This window comes from Oncorhynchus masou, chromosome 12 (assembly GCF_036934945.1).
Source record: "Oncorhynchus masou masou isolate Uvic2021 chromosome 12, UVic_Omas_1.1, whole genome shotgun sequence".
NCBI classification, from domain to species: Eukaryota; Metazoa; Chordata; class Actinopteri; order Salmoniformes; family Salmonidae; genus Oncorhynchus; species Oncorhynchus masou.
The window spans coordinates 4171896-4198047 of record NC_088223.1 but is presented as its reverse complement, the minus strand read 5'-3'; the positions used below and the strand labels follow the sequence as shown (position 1 = coordinate 4198047).

At 46.5% G+C, this 26152-nt stretch overlaps 1 protein-coding gene across 1 annotated transcript in view; it reads left to right on the top strand.

Moving 5' to 3' along the window:
• Window positions 1-26152, top strand: part of LOC135549478 (CUB and sushi domain-containing protein 1-like) — a 1027892-nt gene that overhangs the window by 641827 nt on the left and 359913 nt on the right. Inside the window, 1 exon segment of the mRNA XM_064979475.1 lies at window positions 10788-10914. Within this exon segment, the coding sequence (XP_064835547.1) occupies window positions 10788-10914 (127 nt within the window).

Here is a 26152-nt window from a genome sequence, read left to right as displayed (position 1 = left end):
ACAGTCACAACAGGCAGACAAAAAAATCAAAATTGTATCTGTTAAGTTCATAGAAACATGTCAAACAATGTTTATATTCAATCCTCAGGTTGTTTTTAGCCTAAATAATCTATAATATTTCAATCGGACGATAGCGTTTTCAATATAAACGGTAAACAAGAAAGGCACACTCTCTTGGTCGTGCTCATGACACTGCAGGGTCCACTCATTCAGACAGCTCTTACTCCCTCATTTTTCAGAATACAAGCCTTGAACAATTTCTAAAGATTGTTGACATCTAGTGGAAGGCATAGGAACTGCAATTTGAGTCCTAAATCAATGGATACTTCATGGCATTGAATAGAAATCTACAACAACAACACAAAATCCTACTTCCGGGATGGTTCAGGTTTTCTCCTGCCAAATCAGTTCTGTTATACTCACAGACACTATTTGAACAGTTTTGGAAACTCCAAATCTACCAATTATTTTATGCATATCCTATCTTCTGTGCCTGAGGAGAAGGCAGTTTCATTTGGGCATGCGTTTCATCCACAATTCCAAATGCTGCCCCCTACCCAGGAGAAGTTAAGGGCACCATCCTACTCCATTCTCCCCTCTCATTAAAACTGGTTAGGCATAACCCAGGTTACCTTGCCTACACCGAGCAAAAGGTGGCGCTACAAAGTATTAACTTAAGGGGGCTGAATAATTTTGCACGCCCAATTTTTCAGTTTTTGATTTGTTAAATAAGTTTGAAATATCCAATAAATGTCGTTCCACTGCATGATTGTGTCCCACTTTTTGTTGATTCTTCACAAAAAAATACAGTTTTATATCTTTATGTTTGAAGCCTGAAATGTGGCAAAAGGTCGCAAAGTTCAAGGGGGCCGAATACTTTCTCAAGGCACTGTATCTGGTGGTCTGTCTCCTCAGCTACATACTACCAGGGTATATCTGGTGGTCTGTCTCCATAATACCAAGGTATATCTGGTGGTCTGTCTCCATAATACCAGGGTATATCTGGTGGTCTGTCTCCTCATGACTACATAATACCAGGTTATATCTGGCGGTCTGTCTCCTCATGACTAGATAATACCAGGGTATATCTGGTGGTCTGTCTCCTCATGACTACATAATACCAGGGTATATCTGGTGGTCTGTCTCCTCATGACTACATAATACCAGGGTATATCTGGCGGTCTGTCTCCTCATGACTAGATAATACCAGGGTATATCTGGTGGTCTGTCTCCTCATGACTACATAATACCAGGGTATATCTGGTGGTCTGTCTCCTCAGCTACATAATACCAGTGTATAGCTGGTGGTCTGTCTCCTCATGACTACATAATACCAGGGTATATCTGGTGGTCTGTCTCCATAATACCAGGGTATATCTGGTGGTCTGTCTCCATAATACCAGGGTTTATCTGGTGGTCTGTCTCCTCATGACTACATAATACCAGGGTATATCTGGTGGTCTGTCTCCTCATGACTACATAATACCAGGGTATATCTGGGGGTCTGTCTCCTCATGACTACACAATGCCAGGGTATATCTGGTTGTCTGTCTCCTCATGACTACATAATACCAGGGTATATCTGGTGGTCTGTCTCCATAATACCAGGGTATATCTGGTGGTCTGTCTCCTCATCACTACATTATACCAGGGTATATCTGGTGGTCTGTCTCCTCATGACTACATAATACCAGGGTATATCTGTTGGTCTGTCTCCTCATGACTACATAATACCAGGGTTTATCTGGTAGTCTGTCTCCATAATACCAGGGTATATCTGGTGGTCTGTCTCCATAATACCAGGGTATATCTGGGGGTCTGTCTCCATAATACCAGGGTATATCTGGGGGTCTGTCTCCATAATACCAGGGTATATCTGGGGGTCTGTCTCCTCATGTCTCCATAATACCAGGGTATATCTGGTGGTCTGTCTCCATAATACCAGGGTATATCTGGGGGTCTGTCTCCTCATGACTACATAATACCAGGGTATATCTGGTGGTCTGTCTCCTCATGACTACATAATACCAGGGTATATCTGGGGGTCTGTCTCCTCATGACTACACAATACCAGGGTATATCTGGTGGTCTGTCTCCATAATACCAGGGTATATCTGGTGGTCTGTCTCCATAATACCAGGGTATATCTGGTGGTCTGTCTCCTCATGACTACATAATACCAGGATATATCTGGTGGTCTGTCTCCATAATACCAGGGTATATCTGGTGGTCTGTCTCCTCATGACTACATAATACCACTGTATATCTGCTGGTCTGTCTCCTCATGTGTGTGTCTCTGTGTGTGTGTGTGTCTCTGTGTGTCTTTGTGTGTGTGCGTCTCTGTGTGTGTCTCTGTGTGTGTGTGTGTGTGTGCGTCTCTGTGTGTGTCTCTGTGTGTGTGTGTGTGTGTGTGTCTCTGTGTGTGTGTGTGTCTCTGTGTGTCTCTGTGTGTCTCTGTGTGCGTGTGTCTCTGTGTGTGTGTCTGTTGGTTTGTCTCTCGTTGTCACTTCAGACCCGGCTTAGTGAGAGATACTGCATATGCTTTTTCCAATTCATCAACAAGATTGTGTGTGTGTGTGTGTGTGTGTGTGTGTGTGTGTGTGTGTGTGTGTGTGTGTGTGTGTGTGTGTGTGTGTGTGTGTGTGTGTGTGTGAAAAAGTTGTTCATGTATTATCGTGTTTAAACTCAGGGCTCTGAAGGATTCACTGCTTATTGAGCTGTGAAACTAGACCCGTCACTTCAACTACCCCTTACATCCAAACTAACACACACACACACAGACACACGCACACAGACACACGCAGACACACACACACACACTCACATGCACATGTCCATGTGCACACTCACATGCACGTGCACACACCCCTGACCATCCTAACCTGACAACATGTGATTTGTGTCTTTAAACATGACAAGCCTGCCATTCCCTTAATTTCCCAGCATACAACAGGATAAATTACCTCAATCCTAGCAGCAATATTACCGTTTTTTACAATAATTTTGGCACTAATTTCAGAATCTTGTGGTCATTTTTCAAAACTCCAGACACCAAACTCAAAATGGTCATCACTTTTAACACAGGCTGTCCAATGTTCAAAACATTGCATTGTGCTTTCATATTGTTTAAAGAAACCTTGCAGTTGCAGAATCATTGGTTCAAATAACTAATTTATCATGCAATACCATAGGAACATTCATTTAGATCACCCACACAGAAGATACCGATAGTTTCACTGTGTAGTTGTTTGTAAAATCGTTAAATATTGAAGTAAAAATATGTGACACATGTTTCATTATGCTACTACACATAAATACATCACTGTAAAATAACTTGTAGAGAGGATACTACAGACACAGTGGAATCATTGAACAAAATTACATTTGTTGATGAAATACATTTAAATCACAACATAGGTTTCTTTGAATCAAAGCTAAAATACTTAGCTACAAAAAAGAAAAAAAAAACTACAGTAAAACATCACCTGGCTTACTGTAAAATGTCACTGCAGTGTTCCTCCCTTGGCTTACTGTAAAACATCACTGCAGTGTTCCTCACCTGGCTTACTGTAAAACATCACTGCAGTGTTCCTCACCTGGCTTAATGTAAAACATCACTGCTTACTGTAAAAAGCAAACAAAAGATAAATTACTACTTCAATATTTCCATCAACCCTGTTTTGTGGATTTGGCCACAGGTTCTCATCCACATCACAATGGATGTTTTCATTGGCCAAACATCTTGGGAAGAATCTTCAGGTGAATCCAGGCCTGACACTGGTCTGCCGTGATGTCATGTCATCCATGGCCTGGAGAAGGGTGGCTTGTTCGTGAGGGTGCCTATCATATACCTTCCACCTCCATGTGGAGAAAAATAACTTAGCGTTAGGGAAAGGAGAGTATGGGGGTAAGTACAGGGTGGTAAGTGTGGAGGGGCCTGAAACCAGGCACCATTTGAGCCTGGTAGAACCTGACATTATCCCACACAATGACATAGGTCATACCATCAGCTCTACAGACCTGATTTAGCTCATTAAGGAAGGTTACAAGGAGAGCTGCATTATATGATCCAATAGGTGTTCTGCATCCAACCACACCTTCTTCTGATATAGAGGCACACACATGGTGATGTTGGCCCCGCGTTGTCCTGGTACTTGGATGGTTGCCCGCTGGCAGAAAGTCCGACCTCCCCTCCTTGTCGTGGTCGAAGCCTCATCCAAAAAGAGGAGTTTGTGATGGTTTTCATCAGCATCCAGCTCCATCACCCTCTAAAAATACATTTTTTTACTGATTAAAGCGATGTAGAATTTTGGTTGGAATTTTTCACAACAGGCATCTTGAAACTGAACATACCTGAACATACTCAGTCCTCAGTCGCTTCACTCTGTCTGCATTTCTTTCAGAAGGCCCACGGCTGTTTTAGAGACACCTGGTGCCTTTTCAGCATGCTTGCATTAGTCAGAAAACGTATGGCTTCCACATTGTTGAACATGTCGTCACTGTCCAAGATGTGCTGCCAAATTTCTGTAAGGTGAATACCATCTCTGGCCCGAACCAAATTGACACACTCTTGTTGGTCAGTCAGAATTTTGCCTCTGCCTCCCCTATTTGGCCTAGTCTCAATTCTGCAGGGAAAATTACAGTAAGAACACATTTAGTCACATCACCTACTCTGTGGTACACATTGTCATGCAGTATACAGTCATTTGACAGTTGAGAGTAGCCTAATGTTTAGTTCATGCTGAAGACTTTACCGATTCTCCAACGAGGCCCACGACCACCTCTCAGAAGGGGTGCTTGGTCTGTGGCCTTGTCCTCTACCACGTTCCCCCTACACCTCTCCAACGAGGCCCACGACCACCTCTCAGAAGGGGTGCTTTGTCCGTGGCCTTGTCCTCTACCACGTTCCCCTACACCTCTCCAACGAGGCCCACGACCACCTCTCAGAAGGGGTGCTTGGTCCGTGGCCTTGTCCTCTACCACGTTCCCCCTACACCTCTCCAACGAGGCCCACGACCACCTCTCAGAAGGGGTGCTTGGTCCGTGGCCTTGTCCTCTACCACGTTCCCCCTACACCTCTCCAACGAGGCCCACGACCACCTCTCAGAAGGGGTGCTTGGTCCGTGGCCTTGTCCTCTACCACGTTCCCCCTACACCTCTCCAACGAGGCCCACGACCACCTCTCAGAAGGGGTGCTTGGTCCGTGGCCTTGTCCTCTACCACGTTCCCCCTACACCTCTCCAACGAGGTCCACGACCACCTCTCAGAAGAGATGCTTGTCCCCTGCCATTCCTTTGACCACCATGTCGTACTCGTCTTTCTCCTCCGACTGCTTGACCTCTATTGTGACCTGGATCACCAGCCATGTTATCGCTATGTTGTTGTAGGTGGATACCACTCAGTTCACTATACAGCTCCATGTTATCGCTATGTTGTGGTAGGTGGATACCACTCAGTGCACTATACAGCTCCATGTTATCACTATGTTGTAGTAGGTGGATACCACTCTGTTCACTATACAGCTCCATGTTATCACTATGTTGTTGTAGGTGGATACCACTCAGTTCACTATACAGCTCCATGTTATCACTATGTTGTTGTAGGTGGATACCACTCAGTTCACTATACAGCTCTATGTTATCACTATGTTGTTGTAGGTGGATACCACTCAGTTCACTATACAGCTCCACTATACAGCTCTATGTTATCACTATGTTGTAGTAGGTGGATACCACTCAGTTCACTATACAGCTCTATGTTATCACTATGTTGTGGTAGGTGGATACCACTCAGTTCACTATACAGCTCCATGTTATCACTATGTTGTGGTAGGTGGATACCACTCAGTTCACTATACAGCTCCACTATACAGCTCCATGTTATCGCTATGTTGTTGTAGGTGGATACCACTCAGTTCACTATACAGCTCCACTATACAGCTCCATGTTATCACTATGTTGTTGTAGGTGGATACCACTCAGTTCACTATACAGCTCCATGTTATCGCTATGTTGTTGTAGGTGGATACCACTCAGTTCACTATACAGCTCCATGTTATCACTATGTTGTTGTAGGTGGATACCACTCAGTCCACTATACAGCTCCACTATACAGCTCCATGTTATCACTATGGTATTGTAGGTGGATACCACTCTGTTCACTATACAGCTCCATGTTATCACTATGTTGTTGTAGGTGGATACCACTCATTTCACTATATACTCGTACCACAATGTGAAATAATTAATCAGTAACGCGTTGGCAGTATTGGAAAAGCAATTGCAAGGGCCTGAATACATATGCACTTACCGGCCAATTTATTAGGTACACATGCTTGTTAATGCAAAAGCCTGCTCCTTCAAACAGCGAGTCATGTGTCTGCCTGCAACTCAATATATAGAGTTGCTTTAGTTGTTGTTCGACCAAACATTAGAACAGGCAAGATGCGTAATCTAAGCAACTTTGACCGTGGTATGAATGTTGATGTCACACATGGTGATTCCTGCATCTCAGAAACAGCTGCCTTCCTGGGATTTTTACGCACTACAGTCTCTAGAGTTTACAGAGAATGGTGAGATAAACAAAACACATTCAGTGAGCGGCAGTTCTGTGGGCAGAAACACCTTGTTAATGAGAGAGGTCAGAGGAGAATGTCCAGACTCATTCAAGCTAACAGAAAGGCCACAAATGCTCAAATAACAGCTGTTTAAAACAGTGGTGTGCAGAAGGGCATCTCGTAACGTACAACACCGTGAATAATTCAGGCTGTTGTGGAGGCAAAAGGGGGTCCTACCCAGTACTAGATAGGTGTACCTAATAAAGTGGCCGGTGAGTGTACAGTAATGTCAAATCTGAAAACACGGTCTGGAAAAGTGGTACATGGGACCATAGAAACAGTGTCTGATAAAGAATGATGATGAAATATTACATCCATAGATAATGTGGTCCAGTTGGTTCATGTTCCACGGTAATTGGTGTCAATGCATCTCGTTATCCTGAAACTTTCACGATCTATACATGGAATATTGTTTGTCAGTTTCCATAAAACTATACATTAAGAGTAACCAAATCAAATGTATTTATATAGCCCTTCGTACATCAGCTGATATCTCAAAGTGCTGTACAGAAACCCAGCCTAAAACCCCAAACAGCAAGCAATGCAGGTGTAGAAGCAGGGTGGCGAGGAAAAACTCCAGAGTAAGGCCAAAACCTAGGAAGAAACCTAGAGAGGAACCAGGCTATGTGGGTGGCCAGTCCTCTTCTGGCTGTGCCGGGTGGAGATTATAACAGAACATGGCCAAGATGTTGAAATGTTCATAAATGACCAGCATGGTCAAATAATAATAATCACAGGCAGAACAGTTGAAACTGGAGCAGCAGCACGGCCAGGTGGACTGGGGACAGCAAGGAATCATCATGTCAGGAAGTCCTGAGGCATGGTCCTAGGGCTCAGGTCCTCCGAGAGAGAGAAAGAAAGAGAGAAAGAGAGAATTAGAGAGAGCATACTTAAATTCACACAGGACACCGGTTGGACAGGAGAAGTATTCCAGATATAACAAACTGACCCTAGCCCCCCGACACAAACTACTGCAGCATAAATACTGGAGGCTGAGACAGGAGGGGTCAGGAGACACTGTGGCCCCATCCAATGACATCCCCGGACAGGGCCAAACAGGAAGGATATAACCCCACCCACTTTGCCAAAGCACAGCCCCCACACCACTAGAGGGATATCTTCAACCACCAACTTACCATCCTGAGACAAGGCCGAGTATGGCCCACAAAGATCTCCGCCACGGCACAACCCAAGGGGGGGCGCCAACCCAGACAGGAAGATCACATCGGTGACTCAACCCTCTCAAGTGACACAATACTCCCAGGGACGGCATGAGAGAGCCCCAGTAAGCCAGTGACTCAGCCCCTTTAATAGGGTTAGAGGCAGAGAATCCCAGTGGAAAGAGGGGAACCGGCCAGCAGAGACAGCATGGGCGGTTCATTGCTCCCTAGCCTTTCCGTTCACCTTCCCACTCCTGGGCCAGACTACACTCAATCATATGACCCACTGAAGAGATGAGTCTTCAGTAAAGACTTAAAGGTTGAGACCGAGTTTGCGTCTCTGACATGGGTAGGCAGACCGTTCCCTAAAAATTGAGCTCTATAGGAGAAAGCCCTGCCTCCAGCTATTTGCTTAAAAATTCTAGGGACAATTAGGCCTGCGTCTTGTGACCATAGCGTACGTGTAAGTATGTATGGCAGGACCAAAGAACGCAACAGTTACTTATCATTTTGATCAGTTGTATCAATTGATAGTTAGATTATTGTAATGACATGAATAGACAGTCATCTCAGATGTAATGTGTGAAATGCATTTTGAAATGGTAATTATTTGATGTTAAGTTGTGTCGTTTTGAAAATTTTGAACAGGTGATTTTAGTTCCATATGAACAAATGATCTTAGCTTTACGTGTTTTGTCTACAAAGCAACTGAACTGAGACCACCAGATATACCCTGGTATTATGGAGACAGACAACCAGATATACCCTGGTATTATGGAGACAGACCACCAGATATACCCTGGTATTATGTAGTCATGAGGAGACAGACCACCAGATATACCCTGGTATTATGGAGACAGACCACCAGATATACCCTGGTATTATGTAGTCATGAGGAGACAGACCATCAGATATACCCTGGTATTATGTAGTCATGAGGAGACAGACCACTAGATATACCCTGGTATTATGTAGTGGTGAGGAGACAGACCACCAGATATACCCTGGTATTATGGAGACAGACCATCAGATATACCCTGGTATTATGTAGTCATGAGGAGACAGACCACTAGATATACCCTGGTATTATGTAGTGGTGAGGAGACAGACCACCAGATATACCCTGGTATTATGGAGACAGACCACCAGATATACCCTGGTATTATGTAGTCATGAGGAGACAGACCACCAGATATACCCTGGTATTATGGAGACAGACCATCAGATATACCCTGGTATTATGTAGTCATGAGGAGACAGACCACCAGATATACCCTAGTATTATGTAGTCATGAGGAGACAGACCACCAGATATACCCTGGTATTATGTAGTGGTGAGGAGACAGACCCCCAGATATACCCTGGTATTATGTAGTCATGAGGAGACAGACCACCAGATATACCCTGGTATTATGTAGTCATGAGGAGACAGACCACCAGATATACCCTGGTATTATGGAGACAGACCACCAGATATACCCTGGTATTATGGAGACAGACCCCCAGATATACCCTGGTATTATGTAGTCATGATGAGACAGACCACCAGATATACTCTGGTATTATGTAGTCATGAGGAGACAGACCACCAGATATACCCTGGTATTATGTAGTCATGAGGAGACAGACCACCAGATATACCCTAGTATTATGTAGTCATGAGGAGACAGACCCCCAGATATACCCTGGTATTATGGAGACAGACCACCAGATATACCCTGGTATTATGGAGACAGACCACCAGATATACCCTGGTATTATGTAGCTGAGGAGACAGACCACCAGACATTCCCTGGTATGAGAGACATACCCCAAGCGACTTACAGCTGTAATCGCAGCAAAAGGTGGCGCTACAAAGTATTAACTTAAGGGGGCTGAATAATTTTGCACGCCCAATTTTTCAGTTTTTGAATTGTTAAAAAAGTTTGAAATATCCAATCAATGTCGTTCCACTTCATGATTGTGTCCCACTTGTTGTTGATTCTTCACAAAAAATACAGTTTTATATCTTTATGTTTGAAGCCTGAAATGTGGCAAAAGGTCGCAAAGTTCAAGGGGGCCGAATACTTTCGCAAGGCACTGTATATATATATATACACACACAGTGGGGAGAACAAGTATTTGAATCACTGCCGATGTTGCAGGTTTTCCTACTTACAAAGCATGTACAGGTCTTTAATTGTTATCATAGGTACACAACTGTGAGAGACTGAATCTAAAACAAAAATCCAGAAACATGGCAATATTTAAAAACTTTAGCAAATCGTCAAGTCTATAAAACTTAGTGCACTATTTTCATAACATATTCTCGGTTTGGGAAAGAGAAACTTTTAATGAGATCCGATGTTTCATGGATGGGGGAAAATGTGCAAAATCTCAGCCCACTTTCACCTAGTTCAATCCTCCTCCTCCTCCTCCTCCTCCTCCTCCTCCTCCTCCTCCTCCTCCTCCTCCTCCTCCTCCTCCTCCTCCTCCTCCTCCTCCTCCTCCTCACTAGACATCATCTCCCTGCCACTGGTTGGTTTTCCATCTGTAGCCTCATGAAATCAGCCAAAACCAGATCAATAAGTAAACGCGCGCACACAGTCCTATTGAATATGCATTCACACAACTGTCTCTTCACTCGCCTTCTAAATTTATAACATGAAATGGAAGAATCATACAATAACATTCATTTATTTAATTTTTCTTTAAGTCTAAAAATAAATAAGCTTTTAACTTAAAAGTAGCACTTGAATTCACAGTAGTATAATACCATAAAATCACTAACTTATTTCCTTCCCTCTTTCTCTCTGTCTCTCCTACACTCTGCACTTTCTCTCTGTGTCTCCTCCACTACTCTCTCTCTTCTTTCTCTCTCTCTCTTTTCTCTCTCTCTCTTTTTCCTCTCTCTCTCTTTTCTCTCTCTCTCTTTTCTCTCTCTCTTTTCCTTCTCTCTCTCTCTCTTTTCCCTCTCTCTCTCTTTTCCCTCTCTCTCTCTCTCTTTTCCCTCTCTCTCTCTCCCTCTCTAGCGGAGTGTGGGGGAACCATCAAGGATGAGCCTACAGGTCGAATACTGTCTCCAGGTTACCCAGCTCCATATGAACATAACCTGCACTGTGTCTGGAGCATCGAAGCGGCCCCAGGAAGCACTATAGGGTCAGTACATTAACTCAGTCCTCCTCCTCTTCCTCCATGGGGTCAGTACATTAACTCAGTCATCCTCCTCCTCTTCCTCCATGGGGTCAGTACATTAACTCAGTCCTCCACTTCTTCCTCCATGGGGTCAGTACATTAACTCAGTCCTCCTCCTCCTCCTCTTCCTCCATGGGGTCAGTACATTAACTCAGTCCTCCTCCTCTTCCTCCATGGGGTCAGTACATTAACTCAGTCCTCCTCATCTTCTACCTCCATGGGGTCAGTACATTAACTCAGTCCTCCTCCTCTTCTACCTCCATGGGGTCAGTACATTAACTCAGTCCTCCTCCTCCTCTTCCTCCTTGGGGTCAGTACATTAACTCAGTCCTCCTCCTCTTCCTCCATGGGGTCAGTACATTAACTCAGTCCTCCTCCTCCTCCTCCATGGGGTCAGTACATTAACTCAGTCCTCCTCCTCCTCCTCTTCCTCCATGGGGTCAGTACATTAACTCAGTCCTCCTCCTCTTCCTCCATGGGGTCAGTACATTAACTCAGTCCTCCTCCTCTTCCTCCATGGGGTCAGTACATTAACTCAGTCCCCCCCTCGCCTCCTCCTCTTCCTCCATGGGGTCAGTACATTAACTCAGTCCTCCTCCTCTTCTACCTCCATGGGGTCAGTACATTAACTCAGTCCTCCTCCTCTTCTACCTCCATGGGGTCAGTACATTAACTCAGTCCTCCTCCTCCTCTTCCTCCATGGGGTCAGTACATTAACTCAGTCCTCCTCCTCTTCCTCCATGGGGTCAGTACATTAACTCAGTCCTCCTCCTCTTCCTCCATGGGGTCAGTACATTAACTCAGTCCTCCTCCTCTTCCTCCATGGGGTCAGTACATTAACTCAGTCCCCCCCTCGCCTCCTCCTCTTCCTCCATGGGGTCAGTACATTAACTCAGTCCCCCCCTCGCCTCCTCCTCTTCCTCCATGGGGTCAGTACATTAACTCAGTCCCCCCCTCGCCTCCTCCTCTTCCTCCATGGGGTCAGTACATTAACTCAGTCCTCCTCCTCCTCCTCCTCTTCCTCCATGGGGTCAGTACATTAACTCAGTCCCCCCCTCGCCTCCTCCTCTTCCTCCATGGGGTCAGTACATTAACGTCCTCGGTAATGGGTGTCTTAGTTAATGAGTGGACAGGCGTCCTCGGTAATGGGTGTTCGTTTGACCGGCGTAATTTGGTGTGAAATCTGGTCATCGCAGAGAGGGCCTGTAATTGGGTCAGACACTTTAAATCGAGGTGTTTATCACCTCATGCCCTCTCTCACCTCTTCCTCCCCTTCTCTCACCCCCTCACCTCTTCCTCCCCTTCTCTCACCCCCTCTCTCACCTCTTCCTCCCCTTCTCTCACCCCCTCTCTCACCTCTTCCTCCCCTTCTCTCACCCCCTCTCTCACCTCTTCCTCCCCTTCTCTCACCCCCTCTCTCACCTCTTCTTCCCCTTCTCTCACCCCCTCTCTCACCTCTTCCTCACCTTCTCTCACCCCCTCTCTCACCTCTTCCTCCCCCTTCTCTCACCCCCTCTCTCACCTCTTCCTCACCTTCTCTCACCCTCTCTCACCTCTTCCTCCCCTTCTCTCACCCCCTCTCTCACCTCTTCCTCCCCTTCTCTCACCCCCTCTCTCACCTCTTCCTCCCCTTCTCTCACCCCCTCTCTCACCTCTTCCTCCCCTTCTCTCACCCCCTCTCTCACCTCTTCCTCCCCTTCTCTCACCTCTCCTTTCCTCGTATCCGTCACGAGTAGGTCTCAGTTCCTGACATTTTTCAGGCTTTATTTTCAGTATAATATTTGATCTGCCATCATTGATCAATAAAATAAGAAGGTTGTGTGTGTCGGGGTGTGTATGTGTGTGTGTGTGTGTGTGTGTCGGGGTGTGTATGTGTGTGTGTCGGGGTGTGTGTGTGTTGATTGGATTTGTAGACTAACTGGTCACTCAGCCTAGTGTGATTCAAATCTGGTCACTCAGCCTAGTGTGATTCACATCTGGTGACTCAGCCTAGTGTGATTCACAATCACACAGTCTCTGCTATGTCAATCCCCCCCATTATGAGAGAGAGGATAATATAAGAGAACTCAAGAGGATGGTGGAAGTGATCAGACTGATACAGGAGATAAGAGGACAGTGGAACATAGTGAGGTGGTTTGAATCCCTGGTTCAGGAGGGAGGGTTTGAGGGATGGGGGTGTGTACTGCTAGCTAGACACCAGGAAGAATACAGGAAGGAGGGATGGGGGTGTGTACTGCTAGCTAGACACCAGGAAGCATTCAGGAAGGAGGGATGGGGGTGTGTACTGCTAGCTAGACACCACGAAGAATTCAGGAAGGGGGGATGGGGGTGTGTACTGCTAGCTAGACACCAGGAAGCATTCAGGAAGGAGGGATGGGGGTGTGTACTGCTAGCTAGACACCAGGAAGAATACAGGAAGGAGGGATGGGGGTGTGTACTGCTAGCTAGACACCAGGAAGAATACAGGAAGGAGGGATGGGGGTGTGTACTGCTAGCTAGACACCAGGAAGCATTCAGGAAGGAGGGATGGGGGTGTGTACTGCTAGCTAGACACCAGGAAGAATACAGGAAGGAGGGATGGGGGTGTGTACTGCTAGCTAGACACCAGGAAGCATTCAGGAAGGAGGGATGGGGGTGTGTACTGCTAGCTAGACACCAGGAAGAATACAGGAAGGAGGGATGGGGGTGTGTACTGCTAGCTAGACACCAGGAAGAATACAGGAAGGGGGGATGGGGGTGTGTACTGCTAGCTAGACACCAGGAAGAATACAGGAAGGGGGGATGGGGGTGTGTACCGCTAGCTAGACACCAGGAAGAATACAGGAAGGAGGGAGGGGGTGTGTACTGCTAGCTAGACACCAGGAAGAATACAGGAAGGAGGGATGGGGGTGTGTACTGCTAGCTAGACACCAGGAAGAATACAGGAAGGAGGGAGGGGGTGTGCTGCTAGCTAGACACCAGGAAGAATACAGGAAGGAGGGATGGGGGTGTGTACTGCTAGCTAGACACCAGGAAGAATTCAGGAAGGAGGGATGAGGGTGTGTTTCTCTATTTCATTTGTTCGATATCACTACCTTTTTCGTGTTCACTGAAGATGACAATGATCCAGCAACCCATGAACACACACACACACACATGCAAATACACACACACACACACACGTTGCAGTCTGTCACGCCTAGCATTGGTAATCCCATAAACCCTAGCGCCTGAGAGAGCGTTATGAGGATTAGTGAGTATTGGCAGCGAGAGGATTGGCTGACTGAAAAGAAGTACAAGACTAGGGTTTGCTTCTGCCAAGACCTGGGATCTCACAAAGAGAGACAGAGACAGAGACAGACAGAGACAGACAGAGACAGACAGAGACAGACAGAGACAGACAGACAGACAGACAGACAGACAGACAGACAGACAGACAGACAGAGAGAGACAGACTGAGAGAGAGAGAGACAGACTGAGAGAGAGAGACTGAGAGAGACTGAGAGAGACTGAGAGAGAGAGAGAGACTGAGAGAGACTGAGAGACAGAGAGAGAGAGACAGAGAGAGAGAGAGACAGAGAGAGTGAGAGAGAGAGAGACAGAGAGAGAGAGAGACAGAGAGAGAGAGAGAGACAGAGAGAGAGAGAGAGACTGAGAGAGAGAGAGAGACTGAGAGAGAGACTGAGAGAGACAGAGAGACTGAGAGAGACAGAGACTGAGAGAGAACGAGACAGACAGACAGACAGAGAGAGAAAGGGGGAGGTTGATTAGCTGAAAGAACCAGTTACCTTAACATGTAGAGCCAGTTACCTTAACATGTAGAGCCAGTTACCTGAACATGTAGAGTCAGTTACCCTGACATGTAGAGCCAGTTACCCTGACATGTAGAGCCAGTTACCCTGACATGTAGAGCCAGATACCTTGACATGTAGAGCTAGTTACCCTGACATGTAGAGCCAGTTACCTTAACATGTAGAGCCAGTTACCCTGACATGTAGAGCCAGTTACCCTGACATGTAGAGCCAGTTACCTTAACATGTAGAGCCAGTTACCCTGACATGTAGAGCCAGTTACCCTGACATGTAGAGCCAGATACCTTAACATGTAGAGCTAGTTACCCTGACATGTAGAGCCAGTTACCTTAACATGTAGAGCCAGTTACCCTGACATGTAGAGCCAGTTACCCTGACATGTAGAGCCAGTTACCTTAACATGTAGAGCCAGTTACCCTGACATGTAGAGCCAGTTACCCTGACATGTAGAGCCAGTTACCTTAACATGTAGAAACAGTTACCTTAACATGTAGAGCCAGTTAACCTGACATGTAGAGCCAGTTATCCTGACATGTAGAGCCAGTTACCTTAACATGTAGAGCCAGTTACCTTAACATGTAGATCCAGTTACCCTGACATGTAGTCAGTTACCTTAACATGTAGAGCCAGTTAACCTGACATGTAGAGCCAGTTACCTTAACATGTAGATCCAGTTACCCTGACATGTAGAGTCAGTTACCCTGACATGTAGTCAGTTACCTTAACATGTAGAGCCAGTTAACCTGACATGTAGAGCCAGTTACCCTGACATGTAGAGCCAGTTACCTTAACATGTAGAGCCAGTTACCTTAACATGTAGATCCAGTTACCCTGACATGTAGAGCCAGTTACCTTAACATGTAGAGCCAGTTACCTTAACATGTAGAGTCAGTTACCTTAACATGTAGATCCAGTTACCCTGACATGTAGTCAGTTACCTTAACATGTAGAGCCAGTTAACCTGACATGTAGAGCCAGTTACCCTGACATGTAGAGCCAGTTACCTTAACATGTAGAGCCAGTTACCTTAACATGTAGAGCCAGTTACCTTAACATGTAGATCCAGTTACCCTGACATGTAGAGCCAGTTACCTTAACATGTAGAGCCAGTTACCTTAACATGTAGAGCCAGTTACCTTAACATGCAGGGCCAGTTACCTTAACATGTAGAGCCAGTTACCTTAACATGTAGAGCCAGTTACCTTAACATGTAGAGCCAGTTACCTTAACATGTAGAGCCAGTTACCTTAACATGCAGGGCCAGTTACCTTAACATGTAGAGCCAGTTACCTTAACATGTAGAGCCAGTTACCTTAACATGCAGGGCCAGTTACCTTAACATGTAGAGCCAGTTACCTTAACATGTAGAGCCATTTACCTTAACATGTAGATCCAGTTACCCTGACATGTAGAGCCAGTTACCTTAACATGTAGAGCCAGTTACCTTAACATGCAGGGCCAGTTACCTTAACATGTAGAGCCAGTTACCTTAACATGTAGAGTCAGTTACCCTGACATGTAGAGCCAGTTACCTTAACATGTAGATCCAGTTACCCTGACATGTAGTCAGTTACCTTAACATGTAGAGCCAGTTAACATGACATGTAGAGCCAGTTACCTTAACATGTAGAGCCAGTTACCTTAACATGCAGGGCCAGTTACCTTAACATGTAGAGCCAGTTACCTTAACATGTAGAGTCAGTTACCCTGACATGTAGTCAGTTACCTTAACATGTAGAGCCAGTTAACATGACATGTAGAGCCAGTTACCTTAACATGTAGAGCCAGGGGGTCAGAGTTAGGGGAGGAGGAGTGGTATAGGAGTGAGGAGGGGTCAGAGTTAGGGGAGTAGGAGTGGTATAGGAGGAAGGAGGGGTCAGAGTTAGGGGAGTAGGAGTGGTATAGGAGGAAGTAGGGGTCAGAGTTAGGGGAGGAGGAGTGGTATAGGAGGAAGGAGGGGTCAGAGTTAGGGGAGTAGGATTGGTATAGGAGGAAGGAGGGGTCAGAGTTAGGGGATGAGGAGTGGTATAGGAGGAAGGAGGGGTCAGAGTTAGGGGAGTAGGAGTGGTATAGGAGGAAGGAGGGGTCAGAGTTAGGGGAGGAGGAGTGGTATAGGAGGAAGGAGGGGTCAGAGTTAGGGGAGGAGGAGTGGTATAGGAGGGGTCAGAGTTAGGGGAGGAGGAGTGGTATAGGAGGAAGGAGGGGTCAGAGTTAGGGGAGGAGGAGTGGTATAGGAGTGAGGAGTGGTATAGGAGGAAGGAGGGGTCAGAGTTAGGGGATGAGGAGTGGTATAGGAGGAAGGAGGGGTCAGAGTTAGGGGAGGAGGAGTGGTATAGGAGGAAGGAGGGGTCAGAGTTAGGGGAGGAGGAGTGGTATAGGAGGAAGGAGGGGTCAGAGTTAGGGGAGGAGGAGTGGTATAGGAGGAAGGAGGGGTCAGAGTTAGGGGAGGAGGAGTGGTATAGGAGGAAGGAGGGGTCAGAGTTAGGGGAGGAGGAGTGGTATAGGAGGAAGGAGGGGTCAGAGTTAGGGGAGGAGGAGTGGTATAGGAGGGGTCAGAGTTAGGGGAGGAGGAGTGGTATAGGAGGAAGGAGGGGTCAGAGTTAGGGGAGGAGGAGTGGTATAGGAGTGAGGAGTGGTATAGGAGGAAGGAGGGGTCAGAGTTAGGAGATGAGGAGTGGTATAGGAGGAAGGAGGGGTCAGAGTTAGGGGAGGAGGAGTGGTATAGGAGGAAGGAGGGGTCAGAGTTAGGGGAGGAGGAGTGGTATAGGAGGAAGGAGGGGTCAGAGTTAGGGGAGGAGGAGTGGTATAGGAGGAAGGAGGGGTCAGAGTTAGGGGAGGAGGAGTGGTATAGGAGGAAGGAGGGGTCAGAGTTAGGGGAGGAGGAGTGGTATAGGAGGAAGGAGTGGTCAGAGTTAGGGGAGGAGGAGTGGTATAGGAGGAAGGAGTGGTCAGAGTTAGGGGAGGAGGAGTGGTATAGGAGGAAGGAGGGGTCAGAGTTAGCGGATGAGGAGTGGTATAGGAGGGGTCAGAGTTAGCGGATGAGGAGTGGTATAGGAGGGGTCAGAGTTAGGGGAGGAGGAGTTGTATAGGAGGAAGGAGGGGTCAGAGTTAGGGGAGGAGGAATGGTATAGGAGGAAGGATGGGTCAGAGTTAGGGGAGGAGGAGTGGTATAGGAGGGGTTAGAGTTAGGGGATGAGGAGTGGTATAGGAGGGGTCAGAGTTAGGGGAGGCGGAGTGGTATAGAAGGAAGGAGGGGTCAGAGTTAGGGGAGGAGGAGTGGTATAGGAGGGGTCAGAGTTAGGGGATGAGGAGTGGTATAGGAGGGGTCAGAGTTAGGGGAGGCGGAGTGGTATAGAAGGAAGGAGGGGTCAGAGTTAGGGGAGGAGGAGTGGTACAGGAGGGGTCAGAGTTAGGGGAGGAGGAGTGGTATAGGAGGAAGGAGGGGTCAGAGTTAGGGGAGGAGGAGTGGTATAGGAGTGAGGAGGGGTCAGAGTTAGGGGAGGAGGAGTGGTATAGGTTGAAATGGTTGTCTGGTGGTTGTCTGGGGGTTATGTAGTGGTCCTGTAGTTGTTATCTGGTGGTTGTCTGGTGATTGTCTTGTGGTTGTCAGGTGGTTTTCGGTGTCTCGGCATGCATCCCAAAATGTCACCCTAGTCCCTATATAGTGCACTACATTTGACCAGCATCCTGTATTGAATAGGGTGCCATTTCAGTCACATCCAGCAGCAGCATCTTCAAAAGATTCAAGTTCCTCGGGGTGCACATTTCTGACAGCCAGTACTGGTCCCTTCACAGAGACAGGGTTGTGAAGAAGGTGCAACAGCGAGAGAGAGTGATGGAGAGGGAGAGAAGGTAGAAGCAGCATGTCCAGTGAACAGGTCAGGGTTCCATAGCAGCAGGCAGAACAGCTGAAACTGGAGCAGCAGCTCAACCAGGTGGACTGGGGACAGCCAGGAGTCATCAGGCCAGGTAGTCCTGAGTCCTAGGGCTCAGATCCTCCAGGAGGGGAGAGAGAGATGGGAGAATTAGAGGGAGTATAATGTAAGATCACACCAGATGAGAAATGAGAATTACACCAGATACGAGAGGTTGATCCTAGCCCCTCGGGACATACACTGTTGCAGCATAGATACTGTAGACTGAGACAGTGGGGAGGGGGGGGGTGCTGGCATGACATGACACATGGGAGAGCATTAGTATGCCAGTGGCTCAGCCCTCGTAATAGGGTTAGAGGCAGAGAATCCCAGTGGAGAGAAGGAAGCTGGCCGGGCGGAGACAGAAAGTATGGTTCATACCTCCAGTGCCTTGGCGTTCACCTTCACACCCCTGGGCTAGACTACACTCAATCATAGGACCTACTGAAGAGATGAGTCTTCAGTAAAGACTTAAAGGTTCGAGACGGAGTCTGCGTCTCTCACATGGGTAGGCAGATCATTCCATAAAAATGGTGCTTCACAGGAGAAAGCCCTGCTGTTTACTTTGAAATTCTATTCTATAAGGAGTCCTGCAACTTAAACTGTAGCGTACGTGTACATATGTACGGCAGGACCAAATCGGAGAGATACGTAGTACATTGTAGGTTATCAGTGAAACAGGAATCCAGTGTAGAGAGGCGAGCATTGGAGAAATATGATCACATTTTTGGGTTCTACTCAAGATTCTGGACAAAAAGTCCAATGTTACTAAGATTACTACAATGGAAAAAAGCTGTCCTTGAACTATTCTTGATATGTTCATCAAAAGAGAGTTCAGGGTCCAAATTAACGACGAGGTCCTTCACAGTTTTATTTGAGACGACTGTACAACCATCAAGATTCATTGTCAGATCAAACAGCAGATCTCTTTGTTTCTTGGGACGTAGAACTAGCATCTCTGTTAAAAGGGAAAAAAATAGATGGCATCCACTTCCTTATGTCGGAAACACAGGCTTCCAGGGTATCGTCTGCATAGCAGTGAAAGGTGACATTGTGTTGCCAAATGACATCACCAAGAGGTATAATACATAGTGAAAATATATAGTGAATACATAGTTGTCCTAAAACGGAACCTTGAGGAACACCGAAACTTACCATTGATTTGTCAGAGGACAAACTATCTATAGAGAAAAACTGATATATTTCCAACAGATAAGATCTAAACCAGGCCGCAACTTATCGGTGTAGACCATTTGGGGTTTCTAATCTCTCCAAAAGAATGTGGTGATCGGATGGTGTCAAAATGGGGTCTTAATAAACCAGAGTGTTTCCTGCAATGGATTTTTGTCTTGCATTTTTGAGAGGAATAGGAGATTTGATATGGGCCGGTAGTTAAAAAATATATATATTTGGGTCAAGGTTTGGCTTTTTTTTTCTTAGGATAGGCTTGATTACTGCCACTTTTCATTAGCTTGTTAAATATCCAGGGGATAGGGAGAAATGTATCATGTTCAACGTTCTGTAGGAGGGCCAAGCACAGGAAGTAGCTCTTTCAGTAGTTTAATTGGAATAGGGTCCAGCTGGCAACTGGAAGGTTTAGAGGCCATGATTATTGTCGTGATTGTGTCAAGGGGGATGCATTAAATGTTAAGGTCACATGACACGGTTAAACGCCGTGCCTTGTATGACTGTTAAGTTTTAAAATCTGAACTGTGAAATTCTACGCATCAATTTCTACACCCTGTGTCTTACCAATGTCGTGAGAAATTGCAAGATTATGTTATAATTCTTGTATTGCATTATGTTGTTGTTGTTTTATATTAGACAGAATATAGTATTCTGTTAATTATTGTGTGTGTGTTCTACTGAGGATAAGCCTCTATGAGATAACACTGACAGATGAGATTTACGATGTCTTTGGTGTGATAAAACCTAAAGAGCTTTCCAGAGGACATGAGGTAATGTTTTTTTGCTAAACCGTACCAGGAAGAGACGGTTCCAGTTTGGAGGACCGGACAATGGTCTTTACAATGAAGTAGATACCTTTCATACAAATCTCAACCTTGTGACCATTCTATGACCATTCTATGTATCTGTTGTTCGTCTTGTAGGTTGAGAGTGGTGTATCTTGGCTATAAAAGATCTTTGTACTTTTGTGTTGGCACTTTTCAACGGTTCATTAGAAATGGCGCATCATTGTAAGAAAAGTGCTATTGCAAAGCTCTTATTATTAAAAATGTGGTTTAAGTATAACTCTGACTGGTGTGTGGAATTTGTTTCTCCTCATTTGGTAAATACAGAAATTAGCCACCACACCAATTTGATGTAGCTGTTGTATACATAGTGGTGTTCATTAACATGGCTTTCCATCTCCTTGATCTGATCTGGTCCATCTCCTTGATCTGTTTCATATATCTTCTACCCAACATTGGTCTGCTACTTAAGCATGCTGAGAGTATTGTCTCTCATTTCCCTCTAAACTCTTCACCTTCAGTCTGTTGCTGGCAGCCATCAATGAATCACTTAGTCCGCTTACCCTCTTACCATCAATTAATCACTTAGTCCGCTTACCCTCTTACCATCAATTAATCACTTAGTCCGCTTACCCTCTTACCATCAATTAATCACTTAGTCCGCTTACCCTCTTACCATCAATGAATCACTTAGTCCGCTTACCCTCTTACCATCAATTAATCACTTAGTTCGCTTACCCTCTTACCATCAATGAATCACTTAGTCCACTTACCCTCTTACCATCAATTAATCACTTAGTTCGCTTACCCTCTTACCATCAATTAATCACTTAGTTCGCTTACCCTCTTACCATCAATTAATCACTTAGTTAAACACCCTCTTACTATCAATTAATCACTTAGTCCGCTTACCCACTTACCATCAATTAATCACTTAGTCCGCTTACCCTCTTACCATCAATTAATCACTTAGTCCGCTTACCCTCTTACCATCAATTAATCACTTAGTCCGCTTACCCTCTTACCATCAATTAATCACTTAGTCCGCTTACCCTCTTACCATCAATTAATCACTTAGTCCGCTTACCCTCTTACCATCAATGAATCACTTAGTCCGCTTACCCTCTTACCATCAATTAATCACTTAGTTCGCTTACCCTCTTACCATCAATGAATCACTTAGTCCACTTACCCTCTTACCATCAATTAATCACTTAGTCCGCTTACCCTCTTACCATCAATTAATCACTTAGTCCGCTTACCCTCTTACCATCAATTAATCACTTAGTCCGCTTACCCTCTTACCATCAATTAATCACTTAGTTCGCTTTCCATCTTACCATCAATTAATCACTTAGTCCGCTTACCCTCTAACCATCAATTAATCACTTAGTCCGCTTACCCTCTTACCATCAATTAATCACTTAGTCCGCTTACCCTCTTACCATCAATTAATCACTTAGTCCGCTTACCCTCTTACCATCAATGAATCACTTAGTCCGCTTACCCTCTTACCATCAATTAATCACTTAGTTCGCTTACCCTCTTACCATCAATGAATCACTTAGTCCACTTACCCTCTTACCATCAATTAATCACTTAGTTCGCTTACCCTCTTACCATCAATTAATCACTTAGTTCGCTTACCCTCTTACCATCAATTAATCACTTAGTTCGCTTACCCTCTTACTATCAATTAATCACTTAGTCCGCTTACCCACTTACCATCAATTAATCACTTAGTCCGCTTACCCTCTTACCATCAATTAATCACTTAGTCCGCTTACCCTCTTACCATCAATTAATCACTTAGTCCGCTTACCCTCTTACCATCAATTAATCACTTAGTCCGCTTACCCTCTTACCATCAATTAATCACTTAGTCCGCTTACCCTCTTACCATCAATTAATCACTTAGTCCGCTTACCCTCTTACCATCAATTAATCACTTAGTTCGCTTTCCATCTTACCATCAATTAATCACTTAGTTCGCTTACCCTCTTACCATCAATGAATCACTTAGTCCGCTTACCCTCTTACCATCAATTAATCACTTAGTTCGCTTACCCTTTTACCATCAATTAATCACTTAGTCCGCTTACCCTCTTACCATCAATTAATCCCTTAGTTCGCTTACCCTCTTACCATCAATTAATCACTTAGTTCGCTTTCCATCTTACCATCAATTAATCACTTAGTTCGCTTACCCTCTTACCATCAATGAATCACTTAGTCCGCTTACCCTCTTACCATCAATTAATCACTTAGTTCGCTTACCCTTTTACCATCAATTAATCACTTAGTCCGCTTACCCTCTTACCATCAATTAATCACTTAGTTCGCTTACCCTCTTACCATCAATTAATCACTTAGTTCGCATACCATCAATTAGTTTGGTTTCCCTCTTATCTTCAATTAATCACTTGGCGTTGGGCCAGTAACCAGCAGGTAGCCTAGTGGTTAGAGCATTGGGCCAGTAACCAGCAGGTAGCCTAGAGGTTAGAGCATTGGGCCAGTAACCAGCAGGTAGCCTAGTGGTTAGAGCATTGGGCCAGTAACCAGCAGGTAGCCTAGAGGGTTAGAGCGTTGGGCCAGTAACCAGCAGGTAGCCTAGAGGTTAGAGCATTGGGCCAGTAACCAGCAGGTAGCCTAGTGGTTAGAGCGTTGGGCCAGTAACCAGCAGGTAGCCTAGTGGTTAGAGCGTTGGGCAGGTACCAGCAGGTAGCCTAGTGGTTGGAGTGTTGGACCAGTAACCAGCAGGTAGCCTAGTGGTTAGAGCGTTGGGCCAGTAACCAGCAGGTAGCCTAGAGGTTAGAGTGTTGGGCCAGTAACCAGCAGGTAGCCTAGTGGTTAGAGCGTTGGGCCAGTAACCAGCAAGTAGCCTAGTGGTTAGAGCGTTGGGCCAGTAACCAGCAGGTAGCCTAGTGGTTAGAGCGTTGGGCCAGTAACCATCAGGTAGCCTAGTGGTTAGAGCGTTGGGCCAGTAACCAGCAGGTAGCCTAGTGGTTAGAGTGTTGGGCCAGTAACCAGCAGGTAGCCTAGTGGTTAGAGCATTGGACCAGTAACCAGCAGGTAGCCTAGTGGTTAGAGTGTTGGGCCAGTAACCAGCAGGTAGCCTAGTGGTTAGAGCATTGGACCAGTAACCAGCAGGTAGCCTAGTGGTTAGAGTGTTGGACTAGTAACCAGCAGGTAGCCTAGTGGTTAGAGTGTTGGGCCAGTAACCAGCAGGTAGCCTAGTGGTTAGAGTGTTGGGCCAGTAACCAGCAGGTAGCCTAGTGGTTAGAGTTTTGGGCCAGTAACCAGCAGGTAGCCTAGAGGTTAGAGTGTTGGGCATGTAACCAGCAGGTAGCCTAGAGGGTTAGAGCGTTGGGCCAGTAACCATAAAGGTTGCTGTATCAAATCCTGCCTTCTGCCCCTGAACAGGCAGTTAACCCACTGTTACTAGGCCGTCATTGTAAAATAAGAATTTGTTCTTAACTGACTTGCCTGGTTAAATAATCAATCAATCCCCTTGTTAGCTTTCCCTTCTCCTGTCTAAGTGTTCTTCCTCTAGTCTAGTCCATGTGTACAAACACACACACAAACACACAACACACACCAGCATCCTACTGTATCGGAGTGATGAAAGGCATCAGTTTATTTTTTGGCCCCAGCTGGTTGACAGATGTCTGGTTAAAGAGAGAAGATTTACTGTCAGCTTGTCTAGACTGGGACAGTACATCTGTTATAACAGTCTCAACCTGGGACTCTAACAGTGAATCGTTAGGTTGTCTAGACTGGGACTCTAACAGTGAATCATTAGGTTGTCTAGACTGGGTCCTCTTTTCAACCTCTCCTCCATTCCCCCTTCCTCTATGACACTGCATTTTCCCTTCGTTGTCTGATCTAATATCTCCTGTTCCCCTTCTCCCCCCAAGCCTCTACGACTACCTCATCCTCCTCTCTATACTTCCCCCTCTCCTCCACCCTAGCCTCCAACACTACCTCCTCTTCCTCTCTATACTTCCCCCTCTCCTCCTCCCTAGCCTCCACCACTACCCCCTCTTCCTCTCTATACTTCCCCCTCTCCTCCCCCCTAGCCTCCAACACTACCTCCTCTTCCTCTCTATACTTCCCCCTCTCCTCCCCCTAGCCTCCACCACTACCTCCTCTTCCTCTTCCTCTCTATACTTCCCCCTCTCCTCCCCCTAGCCTCCAACACTACCTCCTCTTCCTCTCTATACTTCCCCCTCTCCTCCCCCTAGCCTCCACCACTACCTCCTCTTCCTCTTCCTCTCTATACTTCCCCCTCTCCTCCCCCTAGCCTCCAACACTACCTCCTCTTCCTCTCTATACTTCCCCCTCTCCTCCCCCTAGCCTCCAACACTACCTCCTCTTCCTCTCTATACTTCCCCCTCTCCTCCCCCTAGCCTCCAACACTACCTCCTCTTCCTCTCTATACTTCCCCCTCTCCTCCCCCTAGCCTCCAACACTACCTCCTCTTCCTCTTCCTCTCTATACTTCCCCCTCTCCTCCCCCCTAGCCTCCAACACTACCTCCTCTTCCTCTCTATACTTCCCCCTCTCCTCCCCCTAGCCTCCACCACTACCTCCTCTTCCTCTTCCTCTCTATACTTCCCCCTCTCCTCCCCCTAGCCTCCAACACTACCTCCTCTTCCTCTCTATACTTCCCCCTCTCCTCCCCCTAGCCTCCAACACTACCTCCTCTTCCTCTCTATACTTCCCCCTCTCCTCCCCCTAGCCTCCAACACTACCTCCTCTTCCTCTCTATACTTCCCCCTCTCCTCCCCCTAGCCTCCAACACTACCTCCTCTTCCTCTCTATACTTCCCCCTCTCCTCCCCCTAGCCTCCAACACTACCTCCTCTTCCTCTCTATACTTCCCCCTCTCCTCCCCCTAGCCTCCACCACTACCTCCTCTTCCTCTCTATACTTCCCCCTCTCCTCCCCCTAGCCTCCAACACTACCTCCTCTTCCTCTCTATACTTCCCCCTCTCCTCCCCCTAGCCTCCAACACTACCTCCTCTTCCTCTCTATACTTCCCCCTCTCCTCCCCCCTAGCCTCCACCACTACCTCCTCTTCCTCTCTATACTTCCCCCTCTCCTCCCCCCTAGCCTCCACCACTACCTCCTCTTCCTCTCTATACTTCCCCCTCTCCTCCCCCCTAGCCTCCACCACTACCTCCTCTTCCTCTCTATACTTCCCCCTCTCCTCCCCCCTAGCCTCCAACACTACCTCCTCTTCCTCTCTATACTTCCCCCTCTCCTCCCCCTAGCCTCCACCACTACCTCCTCTTCCTCTTCCTCTCTATACTTCCCCCTCTCCTCCCCCTAGCCTCCACCACTACCTCCTCTTCCTAAACAAAACTTCCCCTTCTCCTCCCCCTAGCCTCCACCACTACCCCCTCTTCCTCTTCCTCTCTATACTTCCCCCTCTCCTCCCCCCTAGCCTCCACCACTACCTCCTCTTCCTCTTCCTCTCTATACTTCCCCCTCTCCTCCCCCCTAGCCTCCAACACTACCTCC